Source organism: Callithrix jacchus, chromosome 14 (assembly GCF_049354715.1).
Source record: "Callithrix jacchus isolate 240 chromosome 14, calJac240_pri, whole genome shotgun sequence".
Taxonomy (NCBI): domain Eukaryota; kingdom Metazoa; phylum Chordata; class Mammalia; order Primates; family Cebidae; genus Callithrix; species Callithrix jacchus.
In genome coordinates, this window is record NC_133515.1 from 70,602,845 (window position 1) to 70,622,480 (window position 19,636).

Genomic DNA, 19,636 nt, shown 5'->3' on the forward strand with positions numbered 1-19,636 from the left:
ACCAACACGGAGAAACCCTATCTCTACTAAAAATACAAAATTAGCTGGGCATGATGGCGCATGCCTGTAATCCCAGCTACTCGGGAGGCTGAGGCAGGAGAATCTCTTGAACCCGGGAGGCAGAGGTTGTAGTAAGCTGAGATTGTGCCACTACACTCCAGCCTGGGCAACAAGAGCAAAACTCTATCTCAAAAAAAATGAATTCACTGAATCAGAAAATCACCAGTTGGCTATCATTCTTCAGGCAAATATCGCAAAAGGATGCTAAAACTGCTAAAATCTTAATGAGCAATATGTTATTAACAATCTCAAAGTGTCTCCCCATAGAATACTTATTAGTAAGCATAACATACTTGTTGAATAGTTATTAGATATAACATATTAATTAAATAATGAAAGACAACAACCCAAGCAAGTCACTAAAGATGTTAGTATTACAAATTAACATCACATCACATGCCTCCCTAACTGTGATGCACTGAGAAGAATCTAGAATCACTTCTGCGGTATTCCTGACAATGGATAACCTAAATCTTATCAAGAGGAAACATCAGCCAACCCAACCTGGACTTTTGAAAAATGTCATGGTCAATTAAAACAAAACAAAACAAAACAAAACAAAAGACTATGAAACTTTTTCTATTGAGGGAGACTAAAGAGGCATGATGATATCTAAATGCAGCTCACATCCTCTAGACTGAATCCTGGATCCACATATGAATTACTGGGATAATTTGGAAAATTTAAATGGGATCTGTGGATTACACAGTAATACTGTATCGATGTTAATTCCCCCCCACCCCCACCCCGAGACAGAGTCTTGCTGTCACCCAGGCTAGAGCACAGTGGCATGATCTCGGCTCACTGCAACCTCCACCTTCCAGGTTCAAGCAATTCTGCCTCAGCCTTCCAAGTAGCTGGGATCACAGACGCCTGCCACCACACCCATCTAAATTTTGTATTTTTAGTGGCGATGGGCTTTCACCATGTTGGCCAGGCTGGTCTCAAATTCCCGACCTCATGATCCACCTGCCTTGGCCTCTCAAAGTGCTGGAATTATAGGAGTGAGACACTGCACCTGGCCAATTTCCTAATTTTTATGGATGCACTGGAGTTATGTAGTGTTATGTAATCTTTGTTGTATAAAGAGTATTGGTATATCACATTAGCAACTTTCAATTGATCTGGTCAGGAAAAAGATTAGTAATATGGCGGGAGGGGAATGAGAGGAGTGGGGGAAGGAAGGAAGGAGGGGGGGAGAGAGAATGACAATGTTACAGAAAGTATAGATAGAGGAATGAGAGGAGTGAAGGAAGAAATGAAGGAAGGAGGGAGATACTGAGAATGTTATACAAAGTATATCTAGAGATAAGCCAAATGTGGTATTATATAAACAAATGAGGAATCTAGGTAAAGGATACTACATGTATGTGGAGCTCTGTAATACTTTTCCAACTTTTCTCTATGTTTAAAATTATTAGGCTGGGTATGATGCCTCATGCCTGTAATTCCAGCACTTTGGTAGGCCAATGTGGGAACACTGCTTGGGTCCAGGAGATTAGTGAGACCTCATCACTACAAAAAATAAACAAAACTAGCCAGGTGTGGTGGTGTGTGCCTGTAGTTCCAGCTACTTGGGAGGCTGAGGTGAGAGGATTACTTGAGCCCAGGGAGTTGAGACTGTTGCAGTGAGATGAGATCACACCACTGCATTCCAGCCTGGGCAACAGAGCAAGACCCTGTTTAAAAATATATATATATACTGCAAAATGAAGTTTTAAAAAATATGTAAAATAATCTATTAAACCAGTGTTAACTATCAATAAAAGGGAAAGGATATGGTAATGAATTCCGATGATGAATTCCAATTCTCCCTCCAATCTGGGAAGGGAGAATTAGTATTAATGGAATTAGAGTACTTCATTTTCATGAGACCATTAAGGGAAATTTCACTGAATTCTCCACTTACTTCTAGGAAAGTATGCATGGAAAGAAAAAGAAAAAAAAAAAAGAAAGCTTTAACCAAGTACTTTCAAACTATGTTTCTCTTTGGTGGTGAAACAGACATATTTGTCTGCTCCCTGGCAAGAAATCCACACACACTGGGGTCCAAAATAGTAAATTTTAGACAGACATGTTTTTTAAGGCCTTGTTTTGAAATACTTGTTTGTCCTAAGGAAATTTTTGTTTATTGGAGACAGAGTCTTGCTCTGTCACCCAGGCTAAAGTGCAGTGGCGTAATCTTGGCTCACTGCAACCTCCACCTCCAAGGTTCAAGCAATTCTTCTGCCTCAGCCTCCTGAGTAGCTGGGACTACAAGTGTGTGCCACCACGCCCAGCTAATTTTTTGTATTTTTAGTAGAAATGGGGTTTCACTGTGTAAGCCAGGATGGTCTCGATCTCCTGACCTTGTGATCCACCTGCCTCAGGCTCCCAAAGTGCTGGGATTATAGGCATGAGCCACTGCGCCCGGCCAGGAGATTTTAAAATAATCATTTGATAAACAAAAAAGAATACTTTCCGTCTCTGTCTAAATTTTTAAAAAGCATCTTTCTTACCTTCAACCCGTGATTCCAAGTGCTTATCCAACTCTGAATCTCTTTTCACTGCTTCATCTGAGACTTTGGGAGCATTTGAAAAGCAAACTAGTACAATACTCATGTTATCTCGACTTCCCTGTATATTAAAGAAAAAAAGGAAAAAATTATATTTCTACAGTCTATCAACTTTTTATTATTTACTTCAAAATACTTTAAGCAATAATATTTTATTTAATCATCCAGAACATTTATGTTCACATTTAAGTTTATCCCAGTGAACTACTGAAAACACAACTTGAAGAAACAATGTGTCTAGGTATGAGTAGATCTATAAGTATTTTTGTATTTTTAAGTCTGATGAACCATTCTTAACCACAACCATTCCAAACTGAGAAATGAAGACATCTTACATATATATTAAATCTTCTAAACTATTTCCCACTCAAGATTGTCTATTCCCAGAGTGGCTTAAGTCCACAATGCATCCTCCCAAACACATACGCAAATGTTTTCCAGCTTAGCTTTTAAACTATATCAGAGAAATATTACAACTCCGTTGAATTTAACATAACTGAAAATTGTTATTTGGCAGAATACCCAAGATGCTAAACTGAACAACTATTAGTACAAGAAACTGTTCAGAGGGCACAGCAACAGAGTGGATTGTAACTGGATAACATACCCAACTGTAGTCATGAGATAACTTTTAAAGAAAAGATATCAGATTGTTACATAGTCACAAATAGTTTTAGAGTCTTTATAAGGTGGCTAAAATAGCTAATTCAAGGACATATTTTACTTCTGTCTTTTAATCATACCCTTACAAATTACCTATGTTAAAAAGGAAGCATAAAGCCAGGCACTGTGGCTCAGGCATGTCTGTAATCCCAGCACTTTGGGAGGCCTAGGCAAGCAGATTATTTGAGCTCAAGTATTCCAGACCAGCCTGGGCATCATGGCAAAACCTTGTCTCTACAAAAAATACAAAAATTAACTGGGCTTGGTGATGCACACCTGTAGTCCCAGCTACTAGGGAGGCTGAGGTAGAAGGATCGCTTGAGCCCGGGAGGTGGAGGTTGTAGTAAGCTGTGATGACACCACTGCACTCCAGCCTGGGCAACAGAGTAAGACTCTGTCTCCCAAAAAAAAAAAAAAAGGCATATAATATATACTATTCTAGTACCATGAGATTATGTGCAATAAATTAAAAATATCTTCTCATTACTTTTTCTAAAGGTATATTACTTTAACTGAGTTTCTAAGAGCAGATGAAACTGTTCTTAGAATAGTAATTTTTTTTTTGAAACTTTCTTTTCCTGTTCACTCTAAAAAACTAAGTCAATGGAGGTGGTAGGCTATTTTGTCTGACAGTGGAGTCTCCCGAATGTGCCAACTCAAGTGAAAGAAACCAAGACCACACCCATTCTAGTCTTTTCAGTCATTAAAGCCAGAATCTAGGCAGGCATGGCTTGGTTCAGAATTGGACCTTTCCAGAACCTACATGACACAGCCCCAAGACAGGTGGCCTTGAATAACTTCTGTTTTCACCTCCTAATTCAATGGGAGTAAAGGCTGAAGGCAGTGAAGGTTGGGTCTTCAGAAGACCTCAAAATAAATTAACTTGTCACAGATTGCTGTGCTTTGGAAGAAAAAAATCAACCTAAGTATTTCATTAGATTCTCAGTTATCTGGAAAAAACACAATTTCCAAATTGACCAAATTAATTTCATTCCTTAATGACACCCACCAAAACTCTCATATTAGAAACACCCTATGTATTTCGTTGTATGAATATACATGTATAAATATCTTAAGGACGGGTCAAGCAAAAATTTTTACTTAAAAAAAATTTAAACTACACTATGGATATTCAAGAATCAAACAGCTAGGCATGGTAGCTGCCTGTAATCCCAGCAGTTTGAGAGGCTGAGGCAGGAGGATCACTTGAGGCCAGGAGTTTTAGACTAGCCTGGGCAACATAGTGAGATATCCATTTCTAAAACAAAACAACAAAAAGAAGAATCAAGCATAATTTCATTTTATAAAGCAATTTTATAAATAAACAAAATTAACACCTTATATTTTTAGAAATCTAATTTCTTTTAACCCCTTTTAATTTTGGTAGCAACAACATAAGCATTATTGACCATTTCCTTATCTATATAATTTCCATAAGACTTTGTAAGTTATAAAATATAGATACTTTTGGAAAATTAATTGAAAGAGAGTTCCAGTAAGTTTATGGCTCTCCAAAGATATTTAAGGAAAATAATGTGTATTTTTACACCTCAGGCATCTGGGATTTCAATGATGTTGCTTCTTCGCCACCCTTTCTGGTCTGCTTCTATTTCTATGTAAAGATGGCTTCCCCCTAAACACCAAGTATGAATATGCTTCAGTAGCTGCTATACAGCAATAGAAAAGGTCCTTTTTTTGTGCTTCTCTGTTTTGTAGAGACAAATCATTCTTGTATAATCAGTATAAAGTTTTCACTAAGTCCAGAAATGAAACATTTTTTTTAAATACAGCTTGGATGACTAAATAAATTAGCTCTGCATATAATGGTGGTGGTGCCACCATTATGCCCAGCCGAAATAATCAATTTTTATATGCAGAGCTATATGGTGGCTCACACCTATAATCCCAACACTTTGAGAGGCCAAGGCAGATGGATCATGAGGTCAGGAGTTCGAGACCAGCCTGGCCAACACAGTGAAACCCTGTCCCTACTAAAAATATTTTTAAAAATTAGCCGAGCGTGGTGGTGCACATGCACACCTGTAATCCCAGCTACTCAGGTGGCTGAGGCAGGAGAATTGCTTGAACCGAGGAGGCAGAAGTTGCAGTAGCTGAGATCACGCCACTGCACTCTAGCCTGGGCAACAGAGCGAGACTCCGTCTCAAAAAAAAAATTTTTGATTGTTTCATTACATGTTTTTACTTTTTACAATGGCACAGCGGTAATACTCTCAATAATTATAGTCCTAGGTCAAAGAAGCCAGTGCCCCTGCCAAAAATAAGGGCACCTAAACTTAAACAGAAAATAATGTGATACAGTTAGTTTTAAAGCTCAATGTTGCATGGTTACAAAAATGCCCAGAATCAAGTCTCAACACAGCATACAGATTGTGAACAAAATCTTTATCTCTGCCAAGGTTATTAAATTAATATCTGATAAGTAAACCATCAATATTCACTTTTTAAATCATTTTTTAAAACCTAGTACTGTTACCCACCTTACATATAGTTCAAAACCAGCCAAGATAAAGGATAAACTAAATTTTCACCCATCCATGAAGAGATGAAGCCTATGATTAATTCCTTTCAAGAATATTCACTGTACCTACTATTATCCCATTCCTTGGACCAATTTTTCCTCTACATAAATTTAATTCTTTGTTTCAAAACCACCATCAACATAACTAAAATTTATTGGGGTTGGCTGGGCACAGTGGGTCATGCCTGTAATCCCAGCACTTTGGGAGGCCAAGGCAGGAGGATCACTTGAGGCCAGAGTTCAAGACCAGCCTGTCCAACATGGTGTAACCTCATCCCTACTAAAAATAAAAAAATTAGCCAGGCATGGTGACAAGCACCTGTAGTCCAAGCTATTTGGGAGGCTGAGGCAGGAGAATCACTTAAACGTGGGAAGCAGAGAGCTGAGATCGCACCAGGTAACAGAGAGAGACTCTGTCTATTGGGGTCTATAAATCAGATAATATTTAGGCACTTGCACTTGCCAACAGCTTTACTCTCAACAACCCCATGAGAAAAATTTTAATGTCATATTTTTTATAAAGATGAAGAAACTGCTTTACCCAAATTTATACTAAGTGGCACAACGTAACTTAACATTGGTTCCAAAGTGTATGTTTTACACTAAACCCATGGTTCCCAAACTGTGCATCAAGAGGCCCCAACGTTCCACAGTGTATTCACCACAGATGAAGGAGATTCACAGTGACCCTCAACATCTGTGGACATCCCATTAACTCAACTGAAGGTGGAGATACTTCACAGTTTTAACATTAGATAAAATAGATAACACTATATCCTCCCAATGACTTCCTACTTTTGCAAAGTGGAGGTTTTTCGGGGTGGCTGTGATTAAGAAGTAAGTCCCCATAAAAATCAATGAGATACAAGAAATGAGGGTGGCAGAGTTCTAGGATTCCAAGTTTTGAGAAGTTATGTAGTGTCCATCAGGTACTCCTCATTAGTAACTGTGGAGTTTTGTTTTTTTTTTTTTTTTTAATGAAATTTATAGAAACTGTTTTCAACGAGAGAGAGAGAGAGAGAGAGAGAGAGAGAGAGAGAGAGAGAGAGAGAGAGACACTGACTGTGCAGGTGCGCACGCGCGTGTGTGTGTGTGTGTGTGTGTGTGTGAGAGAAATGGGCTCTTACTATGTGGCTCAGTCTGGTCTCAAACTCCTGGCTTCAAGCAATCCTTCCGTCTCTGCCTCCCAATGTAGTGAGATTATAGGCATGAGCCACTGTGCCCAGCCATATGTGTATTATTTTGTTAGAACACACACTCATTTAAGTTTGGATCTAATCACTTAATACTTGGAACTATTAGGTATTAATTTTGGTTAAGCAGTATTGTGAAAAAAATTACTGAGACCCTAGGGCAATATGAACCAAGAAAATATGGAAATCTCCACAATAAACAATGCCTTTACATATACCATACTTTTACAATTAGTCCTCCTCTACACCTCAAAATACCCAACCACATTCCACTCTAATATTATCTATGTCTACTTTTGAACTATTTATATTTTCTGAACAGTATAATAGAAAAGAAAAACTCCTGAGTTTAGAACTAAACAATTATTGAGGGAGTTACATCTTCTGTCATATAAATTAATCTAGAATAATATTGCCTTTGGTAAATGAATAATTTTCTGGTAGATGGTATATAAATAAAATTTTAGAAAATCAAATAATATTTTAAAAGAACAATTTAACATACTGACTTTTATGATTAAAAAAAAAAAACAAAGCAGGTGACAAAGTAACAAGCATAGCATGATCCTTTTCTGCAAACTAGAAGAAAAGAAAATCCTATTTTATGTTTATACATTTGTATCGATAAACATAGACAACCATTTGGAAAGATATACAGCTAAACATAAGCAGTGGTTCCCTAAGAGGGATGAGACTGGAAAGCAGAAACATAAAGGGGAATCACTCTACTTCAAACATCTTTGTATTTCTTACAAAAAATATTTAATCTTAATGTTTCCTTTGGGGAAAAATTTTTCAGACCATGAAAACCAAAACACACAGATACATACACACACTTCTTTATTTTATCAGATCCTTCTGGGAAACACTGCTAACTAAAATACTAAACGTGAGTCAGAAAACTTGGATTCTAGCCTCAGCCTCAATACTCATCAAGTATACACACTTATGGATATGTTTTAATATCAAATAACCTAGATTTTCTTACTTGCAAATTAAAAAAAATAAAAACTTGTATTTTGTTCAAATCAGAAAGTTACTATGAGGATTAATAAGTATGTATGATTTACAAGTTACAAAAGGCTGTGCAAGTAGCAGTTACATATTCTATACAACCCAAAATTAGTTAGCAGTAAACACCATAAATGCCAGCATTGGGAATAAAATGGGAGGACTATTTTCTTAGGTGCCATTCTCCTGTAGAGTTAAATATCTAATTTAAATAGGATAATACTTGACCATAGTCATCAAACACTTACAGCTTAATATTAATTGGCAACCCTGAAAAATGCTTATCATTAAAAACAGTAATGCTAACTACCTCATATGGTTGTGAAAATTATGAGTTAAAATGTGTAAAGTATTTAGATTAGTGTTTGGCTTACAGAAAGCAATAATTTACTAATACTATCACGATAATGAGTATGATTATCATAACCCCCCAAGATTTCATGAGTTAAGATAAAAGTGTTCATAAACTATGAAAATATGAACGACTTCATTTAAATATCTCATAAGGGAAACATCTACTTAATGTTTCCTCTCCTCTTAAAGCAGATAACTACTGAGCAATGCTAAGTGCTTTCCATGAATTTTTAACTTACAGTTTTTCTGAGTAAATTCAAAGTAATTATATTTGATCTTACTGCTAACCCTTGCTTTTACCATACAAATATATAGAATGACAAACTGTGAAGTTAAACAGAAATGAAGGTTTCCATAAGTAACTTTCAATGCTTCAAAAACAATTTTAAATCTGTTTTGTTTCAACTCAAACCTCCAAACTGATTTCAATTTGAATGCAGCTTAATTTGAAGGAACTATGATGGTCAGCTTCCATTAACACTGAATAAATCATGTGCCCCAACCTCCTACCTGTTGTTAACATTCCTCATTTCTGAGATTCTAGAACTCCATCTAAACTCTTTTAACACCATCAACATGAACATTTAAACACTCTAAACTGAAAAAAGCTATCAAGTGAAGATATACCACCTGAAATATTTAAACCTCATTTAGAAGGGTCAAGTCAAAATTTTCAAAAACTGCATCCTTTCAATGGATAAGGGTGAGGTTTACTAATACAAACGTCTTTCCTTAGTCCAAATTACAGACATAATAGATTTTTTTGGCTATTCTCTCAAAACCACATTCTTTCAATAATATACTATCAGCCAAGAAAAATGATATACATCAATACTTATAGCCATGGAGATCTCTCTACAATATATTGTTGGAAAAGACAGGCTGTAGAATAACAAGTATAATGATCTCAGTTTTATAAAAATACACGTAATTGCAGGCAGGCAGAAAAGACTGGAAAGATATACACTACAACAATGAAAGTAGCTGACTTCGGGGGATGGCAACATTTTGAGTGTTGTGTATATTTTCTGTAACATCTGGATTTTTTTCCCAATAATAAGTATACTTTTTTTTTTTAATAATTGGGGAAAACACAGGCAACAAACATACCCCTGTGCTTGTCTCCAAAAGCTACAGGTCAGAATTGTTTCATTTAGAGTTCAAAGACAAATATATTAATTTTAGACCCACTTACTATTTGAAGACTGACAACCATCAATACTTCTTTACTTAACTTATCCAGATGTAAAAAAGATACAGTGTGTTAAAAATAAAAATCAGAGGAACTAGAGATACCATCACTAAAATCTTTTCAGAAAAAAGCTGTCTACTGACAACAGCCTTTAAATTTTGTTTCTGAAATGGTCTCTTTCCATTCTATTAAAAATAATTGATATTTCACCAAAATCTGGGCATTTCCGTAGGCCCAGAGATCCTTTGTGAAAAACCTTCTGGTTATGCCCATAACTTTCACAGTAAATTTTACAGTAGGGAGACAGAATGGTTCTAGATAGAATAAATAAGTTAAACCCTTTATTTCATAGAACTAAAGGTCAGTTTTACCTTGATATCTTTTCAGTCAGAGAATACTTACACACTCCAGACACTGTCCAAACAACTCAAATTTTAACTGAATTATACATAGATGCTGTCAAAAATCCAGTTGAAACAACTGAGTATTTTAAAGACATTCAAAAGAATTGCCAAGTATCTATTACTCTGGACTTTTTTTCTATTATGTATCAAGCAATGATTCATAGAAAATTAGAAATCTAAATAAACTTTGGTGTTCCACAGGAATTTTTCCACAAGATTATATTTTATATAAGCCTTTGGTTTTCAATCAGAAGTGATAAAAACATCTATATGAAAAGAATTTTATCTTCTAGAAAAGATACCATCTATCAAGTTATATATTACTTACAAAGAGAGCCACATGTAAATCTGTATTGTCAGATAAAAGCTGCTTTTAGAAGACAATGAGTAATATACAATCCATATTTTTATTTCAGTTTTTGTTTTCACTGCTAGGAGGCTCAGAACTAAATTTTATATACGCTAGGCATCTAGTACATCTTCCAGTATTTTATGTGGCTCTTTATCTTTTAGTAATATCTACTACAGAATTCTATTATATATATATATTTTATCAAGCTGCTTCACAATCAGGCATAAGATGGCTACTGCCAATGTCAAGAAAATGTCACAATTCTGTGTAAATGCCTCTGCTACAGCAACAAGCCATAAAGTATTTAAATGACAACAAATACCTCAAATTTAACAAGTTTAATTTTCAAATTAGAAGGTTGGAACAGACAAGGATGGCTAAGAAAGCATGGTTTCATTTCTGGTAAAGAAAGAATTTTAAAATATATAGCTTCTATGAAAAATATTAAAAGTTTTAAAATTTTAAGTTTGTTTAACTTTATCTACCATACCTTTTCAAAATTAACATACAATTTTAATGACAAAAAATTTACATACCTTATGTAAACAAGTGTCCACTACCCAATTGCACACATTTTCCAGGTCATCAGATACCTCAAGCCTAGATTTAACAAATTCACAGAGCTCCTCATTACTCATAACATCCCAGATCCCATCACAAGCCAAGATGATAAATTCATCCTCTTCTGCTCTTAAGATTTCATAAACCTCAGGCTCTGGAGAAACAAGTTGTTCCGTTGGGCCCTTGCCATCAACACACTTGTAATCATAGTCCCCCAGAGCACGAGACACTGCTAATGAACCATTCACACGTTGTATCATCACGCTGCCTCCTGCATTTTGGATTCGCTCCTTTTCCCTTGGATTGCAAGGTTTGTGATCCTGGGTAGAAAAGCAGACTTGTCCATTCCTAGACAGAACAGCACGTGAATCACCACAGTTGATAAAGTAGATATGCTTAGGTGAAATCATAACTCCCACTGCAGTTGAACCACTCCTGTCCATTCCGTTTCTGAGGTCTGAAAAGTTACGCATGTATTCATCAATTTTCAAAAAGCCAGTTCTGATACCATTCTTAACATTTTCCACTGAAAGCTCAAGAGCAGATCCTGATTTTCCAGCTGCCCTAAAGTCTTCGTTGGTAGTGATGTGTTCTAATAAATGTGTTGAGCAGTAATTTGCCACTCGGGATCCAGCATGACCATCATAAACTGCAAAAAATGACCAGTCTTCTAAGCCATGAGGAATACCTACAACAGCTGTGTGTGCATCTTCCATTTCCACTCTCCATCCTTGCATGCTGCTCAGGCCATAACGTAAACCATTCCCAGCACCATGAGCATTATGTTTTTCAGTTTTGGGTTTATCCAAAAATGCACCCATGTTTAGCAATAAATCTGAAAAAAAAAATTGCAGGTGTTAAAAGTTTAAATTTGACAGAAAATGTATCTACAATATTCCATCTATAGTCTAGTAACTCCTACCTCAAGTATATTTTTGAGTATTATCCTAATTTACAGGAACAACCACAAAAGCCCAAGAAACTTCCTCCCCTATATCCTACTTCTACAACAGTGGTTTCTCAGCCCTAGCACATAAGAATCATCAGACCAATTAACTCAGAATCTCTAGGGATGGGACACAGATATCATCTTTTAAAAGCCTCTCTGGTGATTTTTATGTGCAGTCACATTGAGATCTCTGTTCTAGGAGAAAGGAAAAGCAAGAAATAAGACTTCATTAATAATTTTATTTTAATTTAATTTACAAGGTGAGTCTAGAGTCCAACATGTAAGTTTACAGTAGACTGGACAATGAGAATATTCATAATAGTGAATCAGGTTGTTCAATAAATCAAGGTAAAAAGATATGCTAATATATTTTAGAAGACTTTCAAAAGCGAGTATTGAAATCAAGATTTCTCCTCTCAGTGATCCTAAAGACAACCCAACAATTCAATTAAAACATAAAAAATCTCCATTCTACACACATTTGGTTTTATCACTTTTACTATGTATTTATAAAACTGAAAACTGTATCATTACTTGGATGCTGTTAAAAACACAACTTTAACATGGTGCTAAAAAAGGGACTTCACATTGCTAAATTTATAATCCATGAAGTAGCTACCCAGTGTTGACTGACGAAGACTTAGAACTGGAAACTACTACTACGCATCACCCACTCCCCGCCTACCCAACTTTAACTATTTTGTAGAATAAAATTTTCCCAATTTCAAATGACTTAGACTAGAGTAATGGTTCCCAAAAGTAGGCAAAAGAATTCTCTGGTATGTTTTTTTACATACAATACTGACCCTATACTCTAATTAGGTGACCTTGGGCAAATTTCTTAGTCACCTGTACCTGTATCTCACAGGGCTGCCACGAAAAATGAGTCAATGTAATGTTCTTAGAACAGCACTTAAAACACAATAAAGACCATAAAATGTTTACTGCTATATCTGCTCAAAATGCAGACTCCACAGCCCTGTTCCCACACCTAAAGATTTTTTTTTCAATCGATCTTGGATGGGATCATCAAAAAAACATGCTGGTGATTTAAGGTTTTGAGAGATACTGGTCTAGATCAATTTACTTCCATTTGGGTCTAGGTATCTTTGTGAGACTTTTTTCAGGTATGACCATTATTGAATTTTACAATAAAATTACATATTCCCATTTTAAAAAATCTGATGAACCTCTCTCTCTCTCTCTCTCTCTCTCTATATATATATATATATATATATATACATGCAAATATTTGTTATATATCAGTTTTATACTTAGAATTTTCCTGTGTTATATGTAATACTGTATTAATAAATTATAAATATACTTAAAGAAAAGGAGTCCTAAAAGGATAAGATTAAAATCATGAAAAATTTATTTTTCATTCTACAGTAAAATGTCATTATTTTGTACTGAGAACAATGTAAGAGAATATGCTTACTTTTGAACATGCTGGTTTAATTCTCTGTGATTAAACAGACATACAATGATTTGAAAGTAAGTACATTTTTATATGCTTGCTTGTAAAGGCTATTTCATCTGAAAAGACAATTTTAAAGTGCAAATGAAACAGAATTGTTGTATTTATTAAATCACTTTTTGTTTTTTGAGGTGGTCTTGCTCTATCGAGTGGCACCATCTCAGCTCACCGCAACCTCCACCTCCCAGGTTCACAAGTTATTCTCCTGCTTCAGCCTCCCAAGTAGCTGGGACTATATGCATGTGCCACCACACCTTGCTCATTTTTGTTTTTTGCTTTTTTTTGTACAGACGGGGTTTTGAGTTTCACCATGTTGCCCAGGGTGGTCTCAAACCCCTGGCCTCCAGGGATCCTCCTGCCTTGGCCTCCCAAAGTGCTGGAATTAAAGGCGTGAGCCACCTCAGCCAGGCTTAAATCACATTTCAGTCCCATCTACCAACTATGGAAAAAAAGTTTTGTTGCCATTTTCATCTTCCCTGATGCTCCTGCAATTAAGGTACTGCTGTTTTACATTTTGACAAGTTCAAAATCACAAGAACTCTGCATTTATAAGGCTTTTTTTTTTTAAGTTTAGAAATTTCAATTTCCAAATCTGTCTTTAATTTAAGAATAAAGAGAGGAAAGAAGGAAAGATGGTGAGGTCTTCAATAAAAAGCTGTTAGGTTCCCTAAGAATGGGAGGGATCCTGGAATGCCAGACTAGAAAACCATCAAGAAACAAAAAGCCCCTGAGGTTGGGCTGCAAAACACAATGAAGGATACACCAACAATGGCTTTGCTTGCCTCCTACTGCTCATTTCTGTAATGACTCCTACCTTCTGTTTTCTCTCTGAAAGTCACTTGCTCAAGATGCAGAGTCCTGGGAACAGGTATCTAACTGACTAAGCTTAGGTCACCAGCATACCTGCTGGCTGAATCAGGAATTCCATTCTTTTGCAAATTGGTAATTTTCTTTTAAAGTTCCACATTGATCTCATTTGAAAGTTGGGGTTGTCTCATAATTATTTTATCTTATTTTATTTTATTCCTTTGAGACAGAGTCTTGCTCATCTCCAGGCTGGAGTGCAATGGTGCGATCTCAGCTCACTGCAACCTCCGCCTCCCAGGTTCAAGCGATTCTCCTGCCTTAGCCTCCTGAGTGGCTAGGAATACAGGTGCACAACATCATGCCCAGCTAATTTTGTATTTTTAGTAGAAACAGGATTTCACCATGTTGGCCAAGATGGTCTCGATCTCTCAACCTTATGATCTGCCTGCCTCAGCCTTCCAAGGTGCTAGGATTACAAGGCGTGAGCCACCACATCCGGCCATGATTTTATTTTGTAAATATTATAAACTATCATACATATAAGAGCTTATATAATGTGTTTATATAGTTAAAGAGTAATAAAACAAACACCCATGCATACAACCACACAATTTACGAAACGAAACAGAACATGGGCCGGGTGCGGTGGCTCAAGCCTGTAATCCCAGCACTTTGGGAGGCCGAGGCGGGTGGATCACGAGGTCAAGAGATTGAGACCATCCCAGTCAACATGGTGAAACCCCCGTCTCTACTAAAAATACAAAAAAATTAGCTGGGCATGGTGGCACGTGCCTGTAATCCCAGCTACTCAGGAGGCTGAGGCAGGAGAATTGCCTGAACCCAGGAGGCAGAGGTTGCAGTGAGCCGAGATCACGCCATTGCACTCCAGCCTGGGTAACAGGAGCGAAACTCCGTCTCAAAAAAAAAAAGAAACAGAACATAATAAAAAAGCCTACTATTTAGCCTCTCCCCAGTCACATTCCTCTCTGTCCCAAGGTGGTCACTATCCTGAATTTTGTAATTAGTATCCCTTGCAGTTTAACTATATTCATGTGTAGTGTTCTGTTTTATGGATTTGGCACTTTTTAATGATACAAAGTGAAGTATGTACTATTATGTCAATATTTATTTTTCTCGTGCAACACTGTATTCTGAGATTCATCTACATTGATGCAGAGTTGTAGTTCATTCACTGGTATTCCCTTATATGTGTGTATCACCATTTATTTATCCATTCTACTATCAATTAACATTCAAGTTATTTCTCACTTTTTCTTTAAGGTACAATGCTGCTTTGAACAATCTTGGCGCATACATATGAGTGTTTCCAGAAAATATAATGCAAATTTGACCGTGTGGTATAGATTTTTTTTTCCACGAACAAAACTCATTAAATCACTTCCAAACATTTATTTCCCAAATGCCCTCTACTATACTACCTTCTTTAAAGCATTTACTTGCTTAATAATAGACTTTACCTTGAATGTAAAGATTAAGAGACAGAGAGAATGTGTTTTGGGGGGGCCAGATGTATGTGTCTGTAATGGGGGTAGTAAAATGAAAGACCTAATTCTCACCTTCCAAAATGGGAGATCAATAATTTCCAAAAGTGAAAAATCAAAAAGCAGCACGAGAAACGCATTATTTAGATATGAAGATAAATTCCAAAGGAATCAGATGTTAAGAGTTCGAAATGGTTGTTTTGAAGGAAACTTCTTTAAGAGGAGGAATGCAGAAACCACCAAGCCTTGTAGAATCACTTGGTTAAATTATGAAAATGTAATTTTAATTTAAAAAAAAAAACAAATTTTAAAAAGTATAAAGTAAAACAATATTCCAATTACCCAATTTGGTTATATTTATGTATCTAATTATCACATATACCCTGAAAAAATGTATATCTAGCACATATAAATAAAAAGAAACAAAACAAAAAGGTCCTATAAACAACAAGCAAACAGCAAAATGACAGAAAAATGAACCCAAAAAACCCCTCACAAATGCATCTTAAATTATGCCCAACCTTACATTAATAAGAAAAATGAAAATTAAGACTATACCAAAATATCACTTTTCATGTATCCGACTGACAAAGATCAAAGGCTTGGTAATTATTCTCCTGGTGATGTTATATAGAAACATCCTAACATTGCTGATAGCAACAAACTGGCAGAATCTCAGTGGAAAGCAATTTAATAAAATCTACCAAAATTACATTTGCACATACCACTTAACAAAATTCTAAAAATGTGCCTACAGGTTTACTCCTGTCTGTATAAACTATTCACTGCAGTGCTGTTAGCAAAAGTAAACATATAAAACAGTATTAGTATTATTCATTTGGGAACTGATTACTTAATAGGATGTCATGATACCTATTTAACATAAAACAATATGCTACAATTTGTAGAATACACACACACACACACACTATATGTGTGTGCATATTTATATTCATTCTCTGGAATTATATACCACAACTAGAAATTTTGAGGAAGAGTATAAGAGACAGGAGTAAAGAGATATCTTCCATTATATACAATTTTATACCTTTCCATTTTAAACTGTGAATGTAATAAAAATAAAATTACTTAAAATTTAATATCATTTAGTGAATATTATTTCAACTAGGAAAATTCCTTGAATCTTTTTTTTTTTTTTAAAGATGAAGTCTCACTCTTGTCCCCTAGGTTGAAGTACAATGGTGCAATCTCAGCTCACTGAAACCTCCGCCTCCTGGGTTCAAGTGATTCTCCTGCCTCAGCCTCCTGAGGAGCTGAGATTACAGGCGCCTGCCACCACACACCTGGCTAAGTTTTGCATTTTTAGTAGAGATGGGGTTTCACCATGTTGGCCAGGCTGGTCTCAAACTCCTGACCTCAGGTGATCTTCCCACCTCGGCCTCCCAAAGTGCTGGGTTTACAGGCATAAGCCACCGCACTCAGCCCTTTGAATCTTTTTTGTTTTTAGTAATCAGAGCTATAATCTATCAAAATCTAAACAATTATACCTAAATCATATATCAACATACCAATATCCAACATCTTTCTCTCTTCAAACAAATCAAAGAAATGATCACTCGCACTGGCATGGTGAGCTAAGACCCAGCACATACATCCCATTTTTAAAAAATAAGTACCATTTCCTTGACGAAGTAAATCCACCAATGAACCCTACTATTTAAAAACGTAAATAAAACACATGAATTCTACACTGAAGGCAGGATGAGAAATGTGATGAAATGACCTCCGTTAAGTCAGCATCAAACTTTAACAAAGCATGTAAAAGAGATGTATATCATCACAGTAACTGAGGGAAAAGTTCCTTTCTAGAAAAAATTTAGAACAAAACTAAGTACTTAATGCTGCTAAAACATCAATTTCTTCCTAACTGAATTGCAATTCTGTACGAGATGAAGTGAACAAAATCCTTGTGATAAATTTTATAATTTTATAGAAACAGAATTAACAATACTTCCCTAGACACCAATATAAATGCTATAGTATGAAGCATACTAGCAAAAATCCAAATGCCTAATAATAGAAGACATTTCTAAGACACTGCAATATGAGCATACTCTCAAAGAGCCTTGATTCAAATGCATTATTGATGGAGACTCTTATCTAGCAACATATAGTTACAGGAAAACACAAAACAATATTTCTTATGACTAACAGGTAGACTCCTTGCCAAAGTTCTAGAAACAATAAAAGCTAACATTTACAGTCTCTTTCCTATAACCAGGCACAGAGCCTACATTAACTTCATCTATATCAATTCATCTGCAACAATATTCAAAGGTTTACTACCATCCTCATTTTATAGATGAAGGCACTGAGTCACAGAAAGGCTGAGCAACTTGTCCAAGTAGGTAGCAGAGCTGTTCTAATGCAGTCTGTGGCTCCAAAGGTGATGCACTTAACTACCACCAACAACACACACAAGAGTAAATATTAAAAGTATGCCAGTCTTTTTCCTCCAGAGTTGAGACAAATCTGTTTATTCATTTGCACAAAAATATACGTATTAATAGGTCAGAGCTTTGATTTTGCTTTCTTTTACATACACTACTTATTTCATTAGCAAATTCTATCAATTTTACCTTCAAATATAGCCCACATCAGTCTGCTTCTCTCAATCAATAGCTGCATCATCACAGTCAAAGTTGGCATAATCTACCATAATAATCTCTTAACTTTTGCCTCCCTATTTATCCTCTAGAGTGACCTTTCTTAAGTATAATGAAATCATGTCTCTGGACATTCTACTGAATTCAGAAGAAAATTCAAACTTCGTACATCTCTCTCTCTATAATCTGACCCCTGCTTACTTCTTCAATCTTGTTCCTGTTACTCTTTAGTTACTATTTACTGCTCTCTAGCTGCAGTGGCCTTGTTTCTATTCCTCCAATATACTGAACTTGTTTCCCATCTCTAGACCCTTGGATTTGCTCTTTTGTTCCTAGAATCACTTTCATCCCTCCACCTCCATAGCTCCATGGCTAGCTCCTTCCTAACATTTGGATCTCAGCCACAATGGCAACTCAGAGAAACCTTCCAGACTATTCTCCCAACACCATCACATCTCATTTTCCTGTTTTTATTTTGCTCATAACTTACTGAAATTGTTTTTCATCAAATTGTTTACTTTTTTTACTCTGACCAGAATGTAAGCTCTATAAGAAGAAGGGCATCTGTCTTGTTTACTCCCAAAATTAATAAAACTGCCATGGCACATAGTAGGCACTCATAAATATTTGTGGAATAAACAAGTAAATAAACAAATGAGCATCAAATGAAGTAGCTGTTTTACTATAAAAAATACACATTCAATACCACTCACATTGCAAAGGCCCACTAGAAGATGGGTAAACCAAGGTTACCAACTCAAGCTCATTAAAGTAGGAAAATATAAACACTTCAGTCTAAATTAATATATGCTCAATGCCCTGAACTGCCAAACATATAAAGCACCATATTCAGTTCTAAGAATCACATCTTAACTGACATTGACAAAACTAAAATATATCCTAAGCAGAAGAACGAAAAGAGCATAAAGTTCAGAAAGCACATTCCTTTTTTTTTTTTTTTTTTTTTTGAGATGGAGTTTCGCTCTTGTTACCCAGGCTGGAGTGCAATGGCACAATCTCGGCTCACCACAACCTCCGCCTCCTGAGTTCAAGCAATTCTCCTGCCTCAGCCTCCTGAGTAGCTGGGACTACAGGCATTCACCACCATGCCCAGCTAATTTTTGTATTTTTAGTAGAGACGGGGTTTCACCTTGTTGACAAGGATGGTCTCGATCTGTTGACCTCGTGATACACCTGCCTCGGCCTCCCAAAGTGCTGGGATTATAGGCGTGAGCCACCGCGCCTGGCCAGAAAGCACATTCTATAAAGAAGGCTTGAAGAAAATTGGGACTGTTTAGAATAGAGGCAGTATTAAGTCCTAACAGGGCTGATAGTGAACAGGGCTGAATTGTTCTAAAAGAAGAAAAAGTCTTATTCATTTGTTCCA

General features: G+C 36.1%; 1 protein-coding gene across 4 annotated transcripts in view; it reads right to left on the bottom strand.

Annotated features, from left to right (window-relative positions):
* The window catches only part of PPM1B (protein phosphatase, Mg2+/Mn2+ dependent 1B), a 72,775-nt gene that overhangs the window by 19,431 nt on the left and 33,708 nt on the right, over nucleotides 1-19,636 (bottom strand). For 3 of the 4 annotated variants that reach the window (XM_017964363.4, XM_002757807.5, XM_054245004.2), the window contains exons 2-3: nucleotides 10,860-11,719; nucleotides 2,559-2,676 (exon numbers count right to left, since the gene is read on the bottom strand). In XM_017964363.4, coding sequence (XP_017819852.1) covers nucleotides 2,559-2,676; nucleotides 10,860-11,705 — 964 coding nt within the window. In that variant the 5' untranslated portion in view covers nucleotides 11,706-11,719. The remainder of the gene's footprint in view (nucleotides 1-2,558; nucleotides 2,677-10,859; nucleotides 11,720-19,636) is intronic. The other variant, XM_008980760.4, reaches the window with a different exon arrangement.